At 39.3% G+C, this 17,941-nt stretch overlaps 1 protein-coding gene across 1 annotated transcript in view; it reads right to left on the bottom strand.

Moving 5' to 3' along the window:
• The window catches only part of LOC311141004 (uncharacterized protein), a gene marked incomplete at its 3' end in the record, with an annotated part of 42,239 nt that extends 25,436 nt beyond the window's left edge, over positions 1-16,803 (bottom strand). The window contains exons 1-7 of the mRNA XM_084176280.1: positions 16,502-16,803; positions 10,991-11,089; positions 6,689-6,805; positions 4,107-4,223; positions 3,739-3,823; positions 3,381-3,609; positions 204-1,995 (exon numbers count right to left, since the gene is read on the bottom strand). Coding sequence (XP_084032406.1) covers positions 204-1,995; positions 3,381-3,609; positions 3,739-3,823; positions 4,107-4,223; positions 6,689-6,805; positions 10,991-11,073 — 2,423 coding nt within the window. The 5' untranslated portion in view covers positions 11,074-11,089; positions 16,502-16,803. The remainder of the gene's footprint in view (positions 1-203; positions 1,996-3,380; positions 3,610-3,738; positions 3,824-4,106; positions 4,224-6,688; positions 6,806-10,990; positions 11,090-16,501) is intronic.
• Between the last annotated feature and the right edge of the window lie 1,138 nt (positions 16,804-17,941).

The raw sequence follows: 17,941 nt of genomic DNA, 5'->3' as shown, positions 1-17,941 counted from the left end.
CTCTTAAACAACATATAGATTAATCTTCCGTCTCCTAGAATTGTATGGTCATATTGTTATACTAATGTGAACATCAATGCATTGATTCAGTAAGTTTTTCAATATAATATAATATATTATATACATATTATAATATTTTTTTTTTTCTAAACTGAATATTTATTCCTGATGATTAGTACTTAAATGTCATTTTATGTACTCACAGAGCAGCTCTGGAGGCTTTGACCACTGGCAGCAGCCTCAGAAGACCTTTCTCTGATCTGGAGTATTTCTTCGGGTCAAACACATCCAGCTCCTTTTCTGAAGTCAGCAACACAAAGACCAGAGCTGACCACTGTGCAGGTGACAGTTCTTCTTCTGAGAGACTTCCTGATCTCAGGTATCTTTGGATCTCCTCCACTAGAGAATGGTCATTCAGTTCATTCAGACAGTGGAACAGATTGATGCACCTCTCTGGAGAGGGATTCTCCCTGATCTTCTCCTTGATGTACTTGACTGTTTCTTCATGGCTCTGTGAGCTGCTTCTTGTTGTTGTCAGTAGACCTCGTAAGTGCTTCTGATTGGACTCCAGTGAGAGGCCCAGTAGGAAGCGGAGGAACAGGTCCAGGTTTCCTGTCTCACTTTGTAAGGCTTTATCCACAGCACTCTTGTAGACAGTAACTTTACGCTTGTGTCTGATCCTCACAGAAAAGTTCCTGGACGTTGATTGAGGTTCGGCCATTAGATTCTCATTGTTGTTGATGAATGAGAGGAACACATATACAGCAGCCAGAAACTCCTGAATGCTCAGATGCACGAAGCAGTACACCTTGTCCTGGTACAGCCCACATTCCTCTTTAAAGAGCTGTGTGCACAATCCTGAGTACACAGAGGCTTCATTGACATCAATGCCAGCCTCTTTCAGGTCTTCTTCATAGAAAATCAGATTGCCCTTCACAAGCTGTTGAAAAGCCAGTTTTCCCAGTGACAGAATGCTCTCTTTATTCCAGTGTGGACCTGTCTCTTCTTTCCCAAGATATTTTTCATTCTTCTGTTTGGTATGACACTCCACAAGATGTGAGTACATCTCAGTCAGAGTCTTGGGCATCTCTTCTCTCTTATGTTTCAACATGGGTTCAAGGACTGTTGCAGAAATCCAACAGAATACTGGAATGTGGCACATGATGTGGAGGCTCCTTGATGTCTTTATGTGTGATATGATTATGTTGGCCAGATCCTCATCACTGAATCTCTTCCTGAAGTACTCCTCCTTCTGTGGGTCATTGAACCCTCGTACCTCTGTCACCTGGTCAACACACCCTGAAGGGATCTTATTGGCTGCTGCAGGTCGGGTAGTTACCCAGAGCAGAGCAGAGGGAAGCAGATTTCCCTTGATGAGATTTGTCAGCAGAACATCCACTGAGGTTGACTCTGTGACGTCACAACAGATCTTGTTCTTCTGGAAGTCTAGGGGCAGTCGGCACTCATCCAGACCATCAAAGATTAACAAAACGTTGTACTTGTCGTAGTTGGAGATTCTTGATTCTTTGGTTTCCTTTGAGAAGTGATTGAGAAGTTCAATCAAAGTGTGTTTATCCCCGTTCATCAGATTCAGCTCCCGAAAAGGGAATGAAAATACAAATTGGACATCCTGATTTGCTTTTCCTTCAGCCCAGTCCAGAATGAACTTCTGCACAGAGACTGTTTTTCCAATGCCAGCGACTCCCTTTGTCAGCACAGTTCTGGTAAGTTTGTCTTGTCCAGTTAAGGGTTTGAAGATGTCGTTACATTTGACTGCAGTCTCTGGTCTTGCTTGTTTCCTGGTTGTTGTCTCAATCTGTCTCAGCTCATGTTCATTATTGACCTCTCCTGTTCCACCCTCTGTGATGTAGAGCTCTGTGTAGATCTTATTGAGAAGTGTTGGGTTTCCTTGTTTAGCGATCCCCTCAAATACACATTGAAACTTCTTCTTTAGATTAGATTTGAGTTTACGTTGGCAAATCACAGCAAGCTCATCTGAATGAAGAAATAACACAGAGGATATTAATATTACATCTGTTTTAATGCCTACAGTATTCTAGGACTGTTATAAAATTTTAAATTATAATCATTTCTTCGCTTAACTGACTGTATAAATGTGTAAATGTTTTCATAATGCATTACTGACTGGTGTGACTGATTATATTATTATTGGTATTCTCTCTCTCTCTCTCTCTCTCTCTCTCTCTCTCTCTCTCTCTCTCTCTATCTCTCTCTCTCTCTCTACCTCTCTTTCTCTCTTTCTCTCTTTCTCTGTTCAGGAGTACCAGGTAGTTGAGGTAATAACTAGACTATATACAAGGAGTACCAGTACTGAGTCAATGTAAAGGGGTACCAGGTAGTTGCGGTAATAACTAGACTATATACAAGGAGTACCAGTACTGTGTCAATGTAAAGGGGTACCAGGTAGTTGCAGTAATAACTAGACTATATACAAGGAGTACCAGTACTGTGTCAATGTAAAGGGTTACCAAGTAGTTGCAGTAATAACTAGACTATATACAAGGAGTACCAGTACTGAGTCAATGTGCAGGGGTACCAGGAAGTTGAGGTAATAACTAGACTATATACAAGGAGTACCAGTACTGAGTCAATGTGCAGGGTACCAGGTAGTTGAGGTAATAACTAGACTATATACAAGGAGTACCAGTACTGAGTCAATATGCACACACCACTTTTCCGTTATTAATTTTTTTAATTTTTTGAAACAAGTTATGTTTTTCATTTCACTTCACCAATTTGGACTATTTTGTGTATGTCCATTACATGAAATCCAAATAAAAATCTATTTAAATTACAGCTTGTAATGCAACAAAATAAGAAAAACACCAAGGGGGATGAATACTTTTGCAAGGCACTGTACCAGTGCCTTCAGACAGTATTCATACCGCTTGACTTATTCCACATTTTGTTGTGTTACAGCCTGAATTCAAAATGGATAAAATTGATATTTTTTCTCACCCATCTGCACACAATCACCCATAATGAAAAAGTGATTGTTTGTTGTTGAAATGTTTAAAAATGAAATACAGAAATACTGTATCTCATTTGGTAAGCAACTTGTGTCTCAGGTTATTTTCCTGCTGAAAGGTGAATTCCTCTCCCAGTATCTGGTGGAAAGCAGATTTTCGTATAGGATTTTGCCTGTGCTTAGCTCCAATCCATTTCTTATTTATCCTGAAAAACTCCCCAGTCATTAACGATTACAAGCATACCCATAACACTGACTAAAATGTAAATCTCTAGGTGTTGTGTTAAGGCTGCTACAATATCATTTAGTTACACAGCTACTTTAGCTGTACTTTAGCTAAAGCTTTTAAATGTTCTAAAACAGCATTCAACATGAGGCAGACAGCTCTTACTTTTCTCCAGTGTGTCTGCAAGCTCCTTCTGGTTCATTTTCCTCAGGACGTGCAGTGTGATCTTCAGAACCCCCTCTCTGGCACTGCTCTCCTGCTTCTCATCTTCAGCATCCACCACTTCCTTATCCTGCTTCTGACTCTCAAAGCCTTCTGGGAGTTCTGGACTAAGAATCCTCTTGAACATCTTCAGCTCGTTCTTCACAAATGTCATAATATTCTCTTCAAGCAACTGAAATAAATAAAGTAAATTAGTTAAGCAATAGAAGAAATGCTTTCTCATTAACACATGAATGAATGATTGACAGATCAACTTTACTTGAGGTAAACAAAAACAAATGTACTTAACAGGACCACATACACTGAATATGGAGGCCAGGTCTGTTTGATGACTCTGGGAAGACTGACCACTGAGAATCTCTGACTCTGATCTCTCCTGGTGGTTTCTGTGGGCAAAACATGAGATTACATCTCCTCATCCTGGGAGTACACACACACACACACACACACACACACACACACACACACACACACACACACACACACACACACACACACAGGGAGGGAATGTTGTGTTTGTTTAATATTGTTTCAGGACTATGAAAATTGAAAAATGTATTAGCCTATGCATTATGAAAACAACAAAAATAAATGGGAAAATGGGAGAGGAGAAATGACTAGAGACAGTGTTGTTTAACTCACTGACCATGACCCATGAGTTCTTCTTACCTTTGTTCAGTAGAAAAGTCTCCCTCTCTAAACCATATAGGAAGACCCATAGACTTGTCACTCTTCATGGACACACAGCTGGGTACAGGGGAGGCTGGTCTCTCCTGCTTGATTGGACTTCAACACAACAGAGACAAACATTACGTCTCTCATCTACTCTGAGCTCAGATGTGTGTGTGTCATGTGTGTGTGTCCAGTGTGTGTGTGTGTGTGTGTGCGTGTGTCCATTTTCAGAAATGTTAGTAAATTAGCTTCTATTGTTTAAAGAAATGATCAAATAAATGGTTGTGTTTTCTCACTATCTAATCATGGCAGGGGGTTGTTCAATAACAGACATGTATTTCTTTAAAATCGATCAATTTATGGCTTCATTTCAGAGAGACAAATGTTATTTTTTGCAAAATGCTATATATCTGCCTCACTCTCAGAGAAATAATTAGTACTAATAGATTTTACACAGTTAAATGTAACAAATAACTACATTTTTAATAAAGAACTGTAGAAATGATACACTTGTGACATCAATATTTAAATATATTTAAAAAATAATAATAAATACAGTAATATGAGATCTTTATGTAAAACATTTACATTTGATATTTTAGTCATTTAGCAGATGTTTTTGTCCAGGACCTGGTTTCCCAAAAGCATCTTAAGGCTAAGTTAATTGCTAGATCCTTCGTAGGAGCATTGTTAAATCTCTGAGCTGTTTCCCAAAACCATCGTTATTAACGTTGCACTTGAAAACGCTCATATTCTAACACCTGCCTCAGACCACTTGTAGAACAGCCAAGTGCGTCGTTAGATGTTTTTTTGCCCTCCCGCGTCACTTTATACACAGAAGATCTCCGCTAAACATAGAATCACATGGTTCATCCGTCTCTCTGTGACCACCGATAAATTAAGAACAAAGTTGAATACAAATACAAAGTTCCCAATGTCTTTGTAATTGATTCAAACAAGGGACATATAAAATGATACTTCAAATGAAAACCGAGATGACTGCATTACAATATAAACAGTAGGCTATAGGCCTATTTCAATCATATTGAAATATATTCAATGTTCAATATATTTAGTTTTATTTTGCTACTTGTAGGCTATTTTCTGTAATTTGTCTCAATATATTTCATGATGTGTAGCCTAACATGTGCCCAATGATGTGCCGAATCTGTGATTTAGTGCATTTTTATTGTGTAAGCATTAGAATAAACTACCTCCATTTTTGCAGCCGTAGGTAGTAATATCTTTCTAGAAGCTGATCCGTGGTCAGTATTGTGAAATAATTATAATGTTAAGGAATGATTTTAATGGAGAAAACTGATCAGAGAGCTGCGCTCCCCTTCTTTCGATCCTATCAGTGTCGATACATGCTCCACCGGACGTGACTGATCCAGTTTCTGCTGGTCTGCCTGCGGATATGGAACTCTGACCTGTTCAACGGACGTGCGACCTTGTCCCGAACCTGCTGTTTTGATCCTCTCTCTCTCTCTCTCCCTCTCTCTCTTTACCAAACTGCTGTCTCGACCTCTGAATGCTCGGCTATGAAAAGCCAACTGACATTTACTCCTGAGGTGCTGACGTGTTGCAACCTCTATAACCACAGTGATTATTATTTGACCCTGCTAGTCATCTATGAAAATTTTAAAATCTTGAAAAACAATCTGAACTTAATGGCCATATCCTCTTATAATCTCCCCCTAGCATCCTCTCTAGGTTTCTTCCTAGGTTCCTGCCTTTCTAGGGAGTTTTTCCTAGCCACCGTGCTTCTACATCTGCATTGCTTGCTCTTTGGGGTTTTAGACTGGGTTTCTATATAAGCACTTTGTGACAACTGCTGATGTAAAAAATGTATTCTGGGAACGCATATGAAGCAGACCAGGCCAGGGTTTGGGGTTTGGAAGTCAATGAGAGGTAAAAATGATTTCCTTTGTTTTAAATTTGGAAAATGTTCTGTCTTAAGTAGTTTAACAAACTGACACATGTTAGTCAAAAACAACTTTATATCGAAGGAGTGCCTTTGATTTGACGGCCTGCACATTCGACCATTAGACCCAATGAGGTATTTCTGCGCATGAGCTTCAAATCAAATCAAATTGTATTTCTAACATGCGCCGAATACAACAGTGGTACACTTTACCGTGAAATGCTTACTTACGAGCCCTTTCCCAACAATGCAGTTAAAAAGTCACCAAAATTAGCTAAATAAAAAAAGGAAATAGTAACATAATAAAATAACAATAATGAGGCTATAAGGAGTACCAGTACTGAGTCAATGTGCAGGGGTACCAGGTAGTTGAGGTAATATGTACATGTAGGTAGGGGTAAAAGTGACTAGGCAATCAGGATAGAGATTTCATCTCCTCATAGAGGGAGTGGACACACACTCACTGACAGACACACACACACACTCACACACACACACACACACAGGGAGGGAATGTTGTGTTTGTTTAATATTGTTTCAGGACTATGAAAATGGAAAAAAGGATTAGCCTATGGATTATGAAAAATGGGAGAGGAGAAATGACTAGAGACAGTGTTGTTTAACTCACTGACCATGACCCATGAGTTCTTCTTACCTTTGTTCACTAGAAAAGTCTCCCTCTCCAAAGTATAAAGGAGGTCTCATAGACCGGTCACTCTTCATGGACACACAGCTGGGTACAGGGGAGGCTGGTCTCTCCTGCTTGATTGGACTTCAACACAACAGAGACAAACATTACGTCTCTCATCTTCTCTGAGCTCAGATGGGGAAACATACGAAGAGTTTCATTCCAAAACGCTATATATCCATTTTCAGAAATGTTCGTAAATTAGCTTTTATTGTTTAAAGAAATGATGAAAGAGATTGGTGTTTTTTTCAGTAGCTAATCATGGTATGGGGTTGTTCAATGACAGACATGTATTTGTTTAAAATCTATCACTTGATGGTTTCATTTCAGATAGACAAATAATCATGTTTTTCTTGTGCAAATTGCTATATATCTGCCTCACTCACAGAGAAATAAGTAGTACTGCTAGGTTTTACACAGTAATAATATATATCTGCCTCACTCACAGAGAAATAAGTAGTACTACTAGGTTGACACAGTAATAATATATATCTACCTCACTCTCAGAGAAATAAGTAGTACTGCTAGGTTTTACACAGTAATAATAATAAAAAAGAATGCTCAATCGAGGTGTTACTTTGGCAGATAATGTATGTATCTAAATAAATCGTTTTAAAAATTATATATATATAGTGCACTAAATGTATGTTGTTTTTGGTTTATATCAGTTTCATTGTGTGATGCTATAAATTGTTATTTTATGGTTGTAAGTGGTAAAATGAACTAGAAAATGACATATTTTGAAATTCTGAGTAATTACTACTTTAGTAAGGATATACTTTATTCAGTACTACTGCAGTTGCTAAATAATTCCAATAGATGGCAGCGTAAAACCATGAATGACATTTCAGAAGCTCAGTTTAGTTTTCTCCCTGGATACACCACCACTCCCCCTCACAGGAAAACTCCTGCACACGCTTTTTACTGTCCCTTTCCACACTGCTAACGCAAGAGGAACGACTGAAAAAGCATTTAACAGATTACTGTGAAATAATATAATGATGATTCATGTTTATTATTAGCTGCTTCTATGCTCATGTTTTGAAATTCTACTTCATTACTATAACGATTATCAATAAGCCTGAACATTAATTTAGTCACCTCTGGTCAAGAAAAACATATTTTCCTAGTACATTCATTGTCAGATTCATCAACCAGCAGCGAGCACTCTGCCTTCTAGCACAAGCGAGGGGCATGTTGATGTACATTTGCTAACCGCGAGGGTTGCATGATGTAATTTATTTGCGGGCTGGAAGAGGCACTCTTGTCTTTTCAATTCCGAGGTTGTTTAATCGCAATATTAGATATTAAAAAATGCATGTATACTAGGGTTGAGGTTGGAGCATCTGACTAGTGATTATTTACCCGGGGTTCAACACCTGCTATAGTCACTATTTAATTGCTCTTCCAAAAGCATCACAGGCCTAATACGAGATATATAGCTAACTAAAGTAATGAGTGACCATTTCAGAAAATCATGGGACATATAGTATTTGGTTGCATGCTATTTTATGTCAATCATATTGCTGCTTGTAGCCTATAACTTATGCTTTGTGGTCTTATACTGCCATTTATTGGAAATATTTAGCTATTAAAAGTTATTAATTCACGTACAGACATTGGCGAGGCAGCTGAGAAATAAAGTGTATTAGATCAGTCTCAATCCTGCCCCACGCCAATTGCTGGACTTTCACACAGAGGTTACTAGGTCACCCAATTCAAACCACATTTGAAAAATAAAACAAATGTGTCTTATTTATCAAGTGTTCTGTTTTGCAATTATACAAATAATAAAATAACAACAAAATAATCAAAACGCTATTTAATACTATAATTGTATTTACTACGATAATATTATTACTAAAATAGTTTCTAAAAGTGTTCTAGGCTACCCTACCCTAGAATTAGGGGTTAGGGTTACGGCTAAAATAGGTTATAAGTAGGGTAAGAGTTTCTGTTTAGCACTTTGTGACATCTGCTGGTGTAAAAAGAGCTTTATAAATACATTTGATTGATTGTTAGGTTTAGGGTTTATATGGCAAAAAACAGTATGGGTTTATGGCACTCTTGCTCCTCCTTGTGGCCGTATGTGGGTACTACATAACTCATTCATGACACTTGCTAGGCTCTTAATCTGAGGTAGCAACTGCGTCAGATCTACAAATCCATTCGCTAGACCACCCGATTAGACAACAATCACGCCATTATACCCATTTGGTTTGCAACTCAGTGAACCTGCACAGCATTTGGTAAATTTGATGCCTACGAAGGACGAATTCGATGCATATCAAATTATTATTTCTTAATTAAAAAATGTCTTCTGGCTGTTTAAATCGGCCACATCTTGAAAAAGAGTACAGGGACATGCGTTTTGTTTAGATTGTACACTTTTTTCTTAAAACAAATATGGTTAACCATGACCAGAAAATGTTTAATGTTTGATGGCTATCCGCCAGCCATCGCCTCTTAAACTGTGTCTCACCTCACTATTGGTGACCACAACATGTACTCAGGTGAACAGTGTGCGCGCTCACCAAGTAGCCGTAACCTTGTTAATAATAATTTACCTGAGGTAAACCTACAGGGTTAACGCAGGCAGGTCTCATTGATAACAATAGTGAAGCTGGCATTGTGACGCAGAACAATGGCCTGGGAATAGAACGTTCTGAAGGCGAGTCAGTGTCACGGAGCTCAATAGAACTAATAGGAGCTGGTAGGGTGAAAAATGCCCAAACATAAGGCCTGTTTTTTCGCGATTACTTCATAACCAGGGACAGAAGGTAATATTATGAAACTTGGCTCAATGGCGGATGCAATGAACTAATTTTATCAGAAATAAACATTGTAAAAAATGTAACTTGAGGCGCCCCGAAAATAATATTAAAAAGTTCAGTCCTTGGACACAGAGGGGTTAAATGGTAAAGTTACTGTCCATCTAGTGAAGAGAGGAGAACCGGACAGAGGGAGCGTAGCCAGCATCCGTCAACGAGAGAGGGAGAAGCCCTCCACGGTATTTAACAGGTGGAAGAAACAACCAGGGAGCTCCATCGGTCCACAAGAAATGCAGGCAGCCGGTGTTGATGTAGTGGTAGCTAGGATAACTAGGATGCTGCTGGTAGAGTAGCTAGCTTAGCTAGCTGTACCGACTAGCTTGGCTAGCTAGCAGGTCGTTCGTCTGTCCCTCGAGGATGATGACGAATCCGGTGAACCACAAGATGAAACAAGGATAGTGAGTGAAAAGGATCTGGCTACACTCATACTGTCACTGACCATTACGCAAAAAAAGCAAATTGAACAATAAACTTCGGTGTCTCAACACTGTAACGAACTCCGTCGTTATTCCCCAAGATCACCTCAGACCACTCTGCGCGTAACTGGACAATATGCTTGGCGCCAAACCGTACGTGGACACGGACAGTTTCAGAACGCGGACATGAGCACTGCCACACAATAAACTAAAAGCAGTCTTTAAAGTCGGGTACATTAGTATTATTATTTTTTTATTATGTCACACAAAACAAAAATCGTTTTTTATAACAATATTTTGAGATCTGGGCCCATATCCAAAAAGCGTCTCAGAGTAGAAAAATTGGTCCTCTCTCTCCCCAGACAGACTCATTTAATACTGGGTCGTTACAATATTTTGAGATCTGGGCCCATATCCAAAAAGCGTCTCAGAGTAGAAAATGTGTCGTATAAGTGCTGAGAATAAAGCTGTTTTAGTCCTACTCTTATGGATATAAATTAAAGCTATGCATGAAGTCTCTTTATTCATAAGCGTCCACCTAGTTGGCAGATATTTAGGACACCTCATGAGCTGTCCTAACCAGTTAAGAGTTACCAGCAGGTGTCTTGATAATAGAAACATGCAGCGAGTCAGTGGTTCCTGTGCAACATGTAATTGCTTTGGAGCAGTGGTGACCTGTCATTCAGGGCAGAGCCCCACCTGTTTAGCAGATGCTCTTACCCAGAGCGATTTACAGTAAGTGCATTCATCTTAAGATAGCTAGGTGAGACAACCAGATAATACAGTCAAATATACAGGATACGAACATTCAATTTCAGCTAAACAATGGATATATAGCGTTTTGCAATAAAAATAATAATAATGATATACATCTCAAATCTATTAATTAAACATCTGAGAACAGTAATATTGAAGGTACCCATAAGGAACCATTTCTGATTAAAAAACACATGTGAAAAATGGTGGAAATAGCATTTAGGAAATAAACTCTTAATAATTCTTAAACAAAATTGTCATCTCACCTCTTAGCTTTGGTGTCATGTCCCCCAGAGAGACTCATTTTAGAGGCAGGGCCCCCCTCCTCTCTCTCCCCAGAGAGACTCATTTTAGACCACTGACCCCTAAACAGAGATCCAACATGTTGGTTGTAGTTAACACATTAATTCTTGAATGTGAATTGTTATCATTTATTAATTATCTCTTACAAAACATTTACTAACAGACATATCGAAACAGTCAGGTGATTTAATGCAATCACATGAATATGTAGTTGTGACATCTCTTCACCATGGCCATGTCACACCCTTATTTGTATTCATTAAAAGTCGGCCATTTATTATTTTTGAATCTGTTATTTTCTAAATGTATCTGAGAATGTAGACAGAAGGGCTAAAACAGGCTTGATTGATCTGGGGGGGGGGGGGGTCAGTGATCTATACAGAAAGGTTTTTTGCAACAATTAAGAGATTTTATATTATTTAAAGTAGGCTAGGTTATAATGTAAAACAGTTGTTTTGTTGTTGTGTAAAACAGATCAAGGTCTATACCTCAGCAAGTGGCGACCTGTCATTCAGGGCAGGTGAACTTTCCTGTTTTGCATGTTATTGTGGCATTAATACATGTCACATATCAGTTTGCTAACAATGTAAAAAATATATACACTACCGGTCAAAAGTTTTAGAACACATTCAAGGGTTTGTCTTTATTTTTAGTCTTTTCTACGTTGTAGAATAATAGTGAAGACATCAAAACTATGAAATAACACATATAGAATAATTTAGTAACCAAAAAAGTGTTAAAGAAATCAAAATATATTTTATATTTGAGATTCTTCAAATAGCCACCCTTTGCCTTGATGACAGCTTTGCACACTCTTGGCATTCTCTCAACCAGCGACCCGTCATTCAGGGCAGGTGGCCTTTCCTGTTTTGCATGTTATTTTGGCATTAATACGTGTCACATATCAGTTTGCAAAAAATGTAAAATAAATAAATATATATATATCATTGAGTTAATAAAGCCGCAAAAAAACATGGTCTCTTTTTTGTTTTCTTGAGTAAGGCAGCTCCAAAATGCAGGTGTTTCAGCCAAGCTCAGTGCTTTCTGTGGTGGTGTGGCAGCCAGCGGAAAATACAGAGCGCTGCTTCGTGATTGGCTCAGTGTTCTGTCACCCATGGGGACACTACGTCACCGCCAAGTCTAAGGGTAGAGCTAGAAAATTCAAGCCCCTTGGGTGCTGCCACAGAGTTACATTAGAAGTGCCCATCCAAGAAGGTCATTGGCCACAGATAAAATTACATCAAATCACATTATATCTACAGTAGCTTTGATTGGACTGATCATGTCAACATCATACTTTCAAAATCTTAGCCAGCAGTCATCATCACGAATCAAGTTGACAATCTACAGGCAAATCCTTTTTAATCCTTTTCATATGAAGATAAATAATGAAGAGAAATGATAGGGCAGCTGTTGGGACTCTGCTGTTGGGACTCTACTGTTGGGACTCTGCTGTTGGGACTCTGCTGTTGGGACTCTGCTGTTGGGACTCTGCTGTTGGGACTCTGCTGTTGGGATTCTGCTTTTGGGACTCTGCTGTTGGGACTCTGCTGTTGGGACTCTGCTGTTGGGACTCTGCTGTTGGGACTCTGCTGTTGGGACTCTGCTGTTGGGACTCTGCTGTTGGGACTCTGCTGATGGGTCTCTGCTGTTGGGACTCTGCTGTTGGGACTCTGCTGTTGGGACTCTGCTGTTGGGACTCTGCTTTATGTAGGCCCTAACAGTTTGTGGCCACCGTTTGTCACCGTTATAGTGCAATGAATGTATTGTTTAGTGTTGTGTTGTGGAGTGGCTTTGCTGGCATGCATCCCCCTTTATTTATGTTTTGCCCCACCAAGATTGACATGCTAAAATCACCACTGACCTTAGCTATAGCCTAGATGACCAGCCTAAACCTGTTCAGATCAGTTCCCATAACGTTATAGACCTAACAGTAGCAGGACAGAGCTTGTAGCCTAGGCATGGTATTTTACACACCATTTCAAATGGAGACCATCAGGTTTGTCAGCATGATATGTGATCATAGCTCAAACCTACTCTGACTATTGAATGTCTGATGTCGACCTAACCTTATAATAGTTTGTAGTTTAGCCTAGACTTACCAGGGTCTGCCCGTCTTTCCTACATATCAACACATTTATCCGACTTCTAATGTTACCGAGAAATATGTGCCACAGTTTCAACAGCCATTGTGTAACTATGTAGGCTGCAAACATACTTTCACGTTCATATGAGGAAATCACATAACTTCTTACAGTCGCTGGTGCAGCCGCCTGTTCTCTTGCAGATGAAGTAGCTTTTATAGGCAACTCATTCAACCAGCCTAAACAACAGTAAGTAAAAGATGTCAAATGGTCGAAAGTCAATCCTGATATAGCCATGTACATCAAAGAGAGGTGTATTGCTACAGATGTAGGATCTTAATTTTAGCCAGTTTGCTACAGCAGGAAAATAATTCTGCAGCAACAGGACATTTGAATTATTATGTGGATTATAATGAATGATTAATTTTATAATAGAAAAGTGCAATTGATCATCTTCAGAAACCTTTTTTAAACCTTAAATACACTCAAATACACTACAAGTTTCATTTCTCCTGCAACTGGGTGATCCCATTAAGATCCTACATCTGTAGAGAGATTATGTCTTTATCTAAATAAGGCAGTTTGAGTTATTAGCAATAACGTTGCAACTGTCAGCTGCTGTAAACCTATGTGATTGGATGTTATAGACCCCCATCTGAACAGTTTCTTTCCCCATGCTGTGGCCCTCACCAACTGGCCATCTGGGCCATAGAGACTAAAGGACTATATACTCTATGCTGCACACCACATCAAGCCATCTCTGAACTGTACACTACCATCTGGTCCATAGAGACTAAAGGACTATACACTCTATGCTTGACACCACATCAAGCCATCTCTGAACTGTACACTACCATCTGGTCCATAGAGACTAAAGGACTATACACTCTATGCTGCACACCACATCAAGCCATCTCTGAACTGTACACTACCATCTGGCCCATAGAGACTAAAGGACTATGCACTCTATGCTGCACACCACATCAAGCCATCTCTGAGCTGTACACTACCATCTGGTCCATAGAGACTAAAGGACTATACACTCTATGCTGCACACCACATCAAGCCATCTCTGAACTGTACACTACCATCTGGTCCATAGAGACTAAAGGACTATACACTCTATGCTGCTCACCACATCAAGCCATCTCTGAACTGTACACTACCATCTGGTCCATAGAGACTAAAGGACTATACACTCTATGCTGCTCACCACATCAAGCCATCTCTGAACTGTACACTACCATCTGGTCCATAGAGACTAAAGGACTATGCACTCTATGCTGCTCACCACATCAAGCCATCTCTGAACTGTACACTAAATAACTGAACTATACTGCATTAGCACTCTGTTCATCTCTCTTAGATATATTTATACTGGTACTGTATATGTGGACATCCACCGTATATCAACTGTATATCCACTGTACTGTATATCTGTATATCAACTGTATATCCACTGTACTGTATATCTGTATATCAACTGTATTCCCACTGTACTGTATATCTGTATACCAACTGTTCATTCTCTTATAGCTCTATGCTCACTCTTCCTAGTTGTGTATAATGTTGTACAGACATTTGTGTAAACTCTTCTGTCTGTATTCTGTCTCTAAATGTTGTCTGTCACTATCACCATGTAGAATTATGTGTACAGATGTAGGATCTTAATTTGATCACCCCCCACTGCAGAATAACTTTCCCGCAATGCAGGAAATGTAAAACTTGTAGTGTATTTGAGGTTTTAAAAGGCTTCTGAAGTTTGTAATTTCCACTTAGAAATGCCAGACTTGAGTTTCGCTTAATAAAAATGTATCAACCGCTACAAAAATGTCCATTCATTATAATTCACACTTCCTGTTGCTGCAGGAATATTTTCCTGCTGTAGCAAACTGGCTCAAATTAAGATCCTACATATGTATGTGCAAATGTACTTGGCGAATAAAGGTGATTCTGATTCTGCAAAGGTTGAGTCTTGAATATTGATATATTGAATTTGACTTGCCCATGTTCAGTTAGCACCATTTTGTATGATTAAACTGACACAAACCTGTCTCAGTAGAAGTAGACTGTTAGGTCTGAGTGTTTTACATACATTCACTGTACTAGAATTACACCATACATTTAATTTCTCTACACACTTTACAATCATTCCTGGCATGATTCTCACCTTGTAGCCTGAATTCACAACCAGAACATGTCAAGTCATTGAGATATCTACTGTTGTGCTGAGAGAGCACCTTCCTGATGACTAGCACTCTGTGTATTCTTATGGGTGAGGCCTGAGCTGGAATGTGAAGCTAACTGAAGCTAACTTTAGAAAACCTGTATATCTAGCTTGCATCATAGTACACCCCTCAGGCTAAGTTCAGGTTACAGCATGAGGCAGCCATCAACAGCCGAGTTGTAGGCTACAACCTGGGTCGTATTCATTAGTTTACTCCGCAGCCAACAGTTTTAAAATGTTGCATAAACAGTTTACTCCAAACGCTGTACAACGTGACCTAACCGGTTTCTGTTGCCAAACGTTTTGCTACGGTGGGCACTAATGAACACACACAACCTGTTTTGAGGAAGTGTAAGTTGTTGTTAGTCTTTCCACAGTATTTATTTGTCTCTCTTTCACACAACATACCTTCCTGAGTGAAAAGAGTTAACAGTAGATTAGAAAGAGAAAATGTTGTTGATTGTTGTGTTTTAAGCCTGTTTTGAGAAGACAAGTCTATAGACCTATGATACAGTACACTCCTAGAAAAAAGAGTTCCAAAAGGGTCCTCTGGCTGTCCCCATAGGAGAACGCTTTTGGGATTCCAGGTAGAACCCTTCTGGCTTCCATGTAGAACACTCTGTGGAAAGGGTTCTTCATGGAACCCAAAAGGGTTCTACCTAGGACCAAAAAGGGTTCTACAAAGGGTTATCCTATGGGGACAGCCAAAGAACCCTTTTAGATTCTAGATAGTGTAGGAGCAATCACCCTGGGGCACTCAGATGGAAACAGAACGAATTCACCCCACGCATCTAATTTATATCCAAAACATTTTAAGGAGAGTAGGCCTATTATAACACTGTCCACAAAACATATCATCAACTATATGAATACACATAACAATATCATAAACTATATGAATACACATAACAATATCATCAACTATATGAATACACATAACAATATCATCAACTTTATTAATACACATAACAATATCATCAACTATATTAATACACATAACAATATGATCAACTATATTAATACACATAACAATATCATCAACTATATTAATACACATAACAATATCATCAACTATATTAATAAACATAACAATATCATCAACTATATTAATACACATAACAATATCATCAACTATATTAATATCATAACAATCGTCGTCTTACCTTTTTTATGTCTCTCAATAGAAGTAGAGTCTGGAATGATAATTCGGTCGTGGAAAGTTCCCTTAGTATGTTCTGCTCATTTCCATATCAGGTTCTACCTGTTCTCTCTCCCACTCCCTGTCTCTTTATAGCTCTTACAATGTGCCTTGGCAAACATTCTACAAGTGTCTGGAACTCCAAATGTAGTTCTGATTTAGTGTTCCAAATGAAAACAATTTGATTAAACTGGTTAATATGGTTAAAATACATTAAGACTGAGTAATGCTGTGATTGTTTTTATTATTTTGTATTGAAATGTTTGACTTTATCCTTTCAATATAGGAACAATTTGTGAAATGACAGCCTTCTGTAAATATGGACAAAAGTCTATGGATTAATTTGATGGTATGTGTCTTGCAACATTATGTAAAATGACAGGTTGAGAAACACTGCATCTTCCTAGGTGCATATGTGAGAAGGAACGCAAACTGTCTCCCTATGTGTGTGCCATCCCTAAACATCAAGTGTTTGTGGTTCATTAAAATGTTTATTGTCAAGGTAAAAAAAAAAAAAAGAAAAAAAAAAGTGGCTTGAACTCCATTGGAGGGATGTGACATCATTCTTCCACAATAAATTCCATTATTTAGTGTTTTGTTGATGGTTGTCTTCAATTGGGTTGAGACCTGGTGACTGAGACGGCCATGGCATATTGTGAAACATCAGCAAGTTCAGCAATCTTCATCACTGAAGCTCCTGCCAAACGTGCCCCAACAATCACCAATCGATAAGCTCTTCCCGAGCAGGGTTGCAGTCTCTCTTCGTAACAGCTCCTCTCTCCCCAGTGGTAGCAGCTCCTCTCTCCCCAGGGGTAGCAGCTCCTCTCTCCCCAGGGGTAGCAGCTCCTCTCTCCCCAGGGGTAGCAGCTCCTCTCTCCCCAGGGGTAACAGCTCCTCTCTCCCCAGGGGTAACAGCTCCTCTCTCCCCAGGGGTAGCAGCTCCTCTCTCCCCAGGGGTAGCAGCTCCTCTCTCCCCAGGGGTAGCAGCTCCTCTCTCCCCAGGGGTATCAGCTCCTCTCTCCCCTAGGATTTGAAGACATTGGTGGCTTAGCCCACAGCCAGTAGGAGGGTCCGGGAAGGAATTTCAACAGTTAAATCCATGAATACATCACCAGTGTATTGCCAAAAACCACTCAAGAACTTCAAACATTGACTCTGACCTGTCCAATGAGCTAAACTGATTAAAAAATCCAACAGTACCTAAACACCCCTCTCTCTCTCTCTCTCTCTCTCTCTCTCTCTCTCTCTCTCTCTCTCTCTCTCTCTCTCTCTCTCTCTCTCTCTCTCACAAACACACACAGTGCAGTAATTAGAATCCCTATATCAGCTTTTAGTGATACTCTACTGTGTGTTCTCCCCTCCTCTGTCTCTCTCCATCACTTTCTCTGTGTCGTCTATTGATGTC

Source organism: Coregonus lavaretus (assembly GCF_964263955.1).
Source record: "Coregonus lavaretus genome assembly, chromosome: 2".
NCBI lineage: Eukaryota > Metazoa > Chordata > Actinopteri > Salmoniformes > Salmonidae > Coregonus > Coregonus lavaretus.
This window is presented reverse-complemented; position numbering and strand designations above follow the sequence as displayed.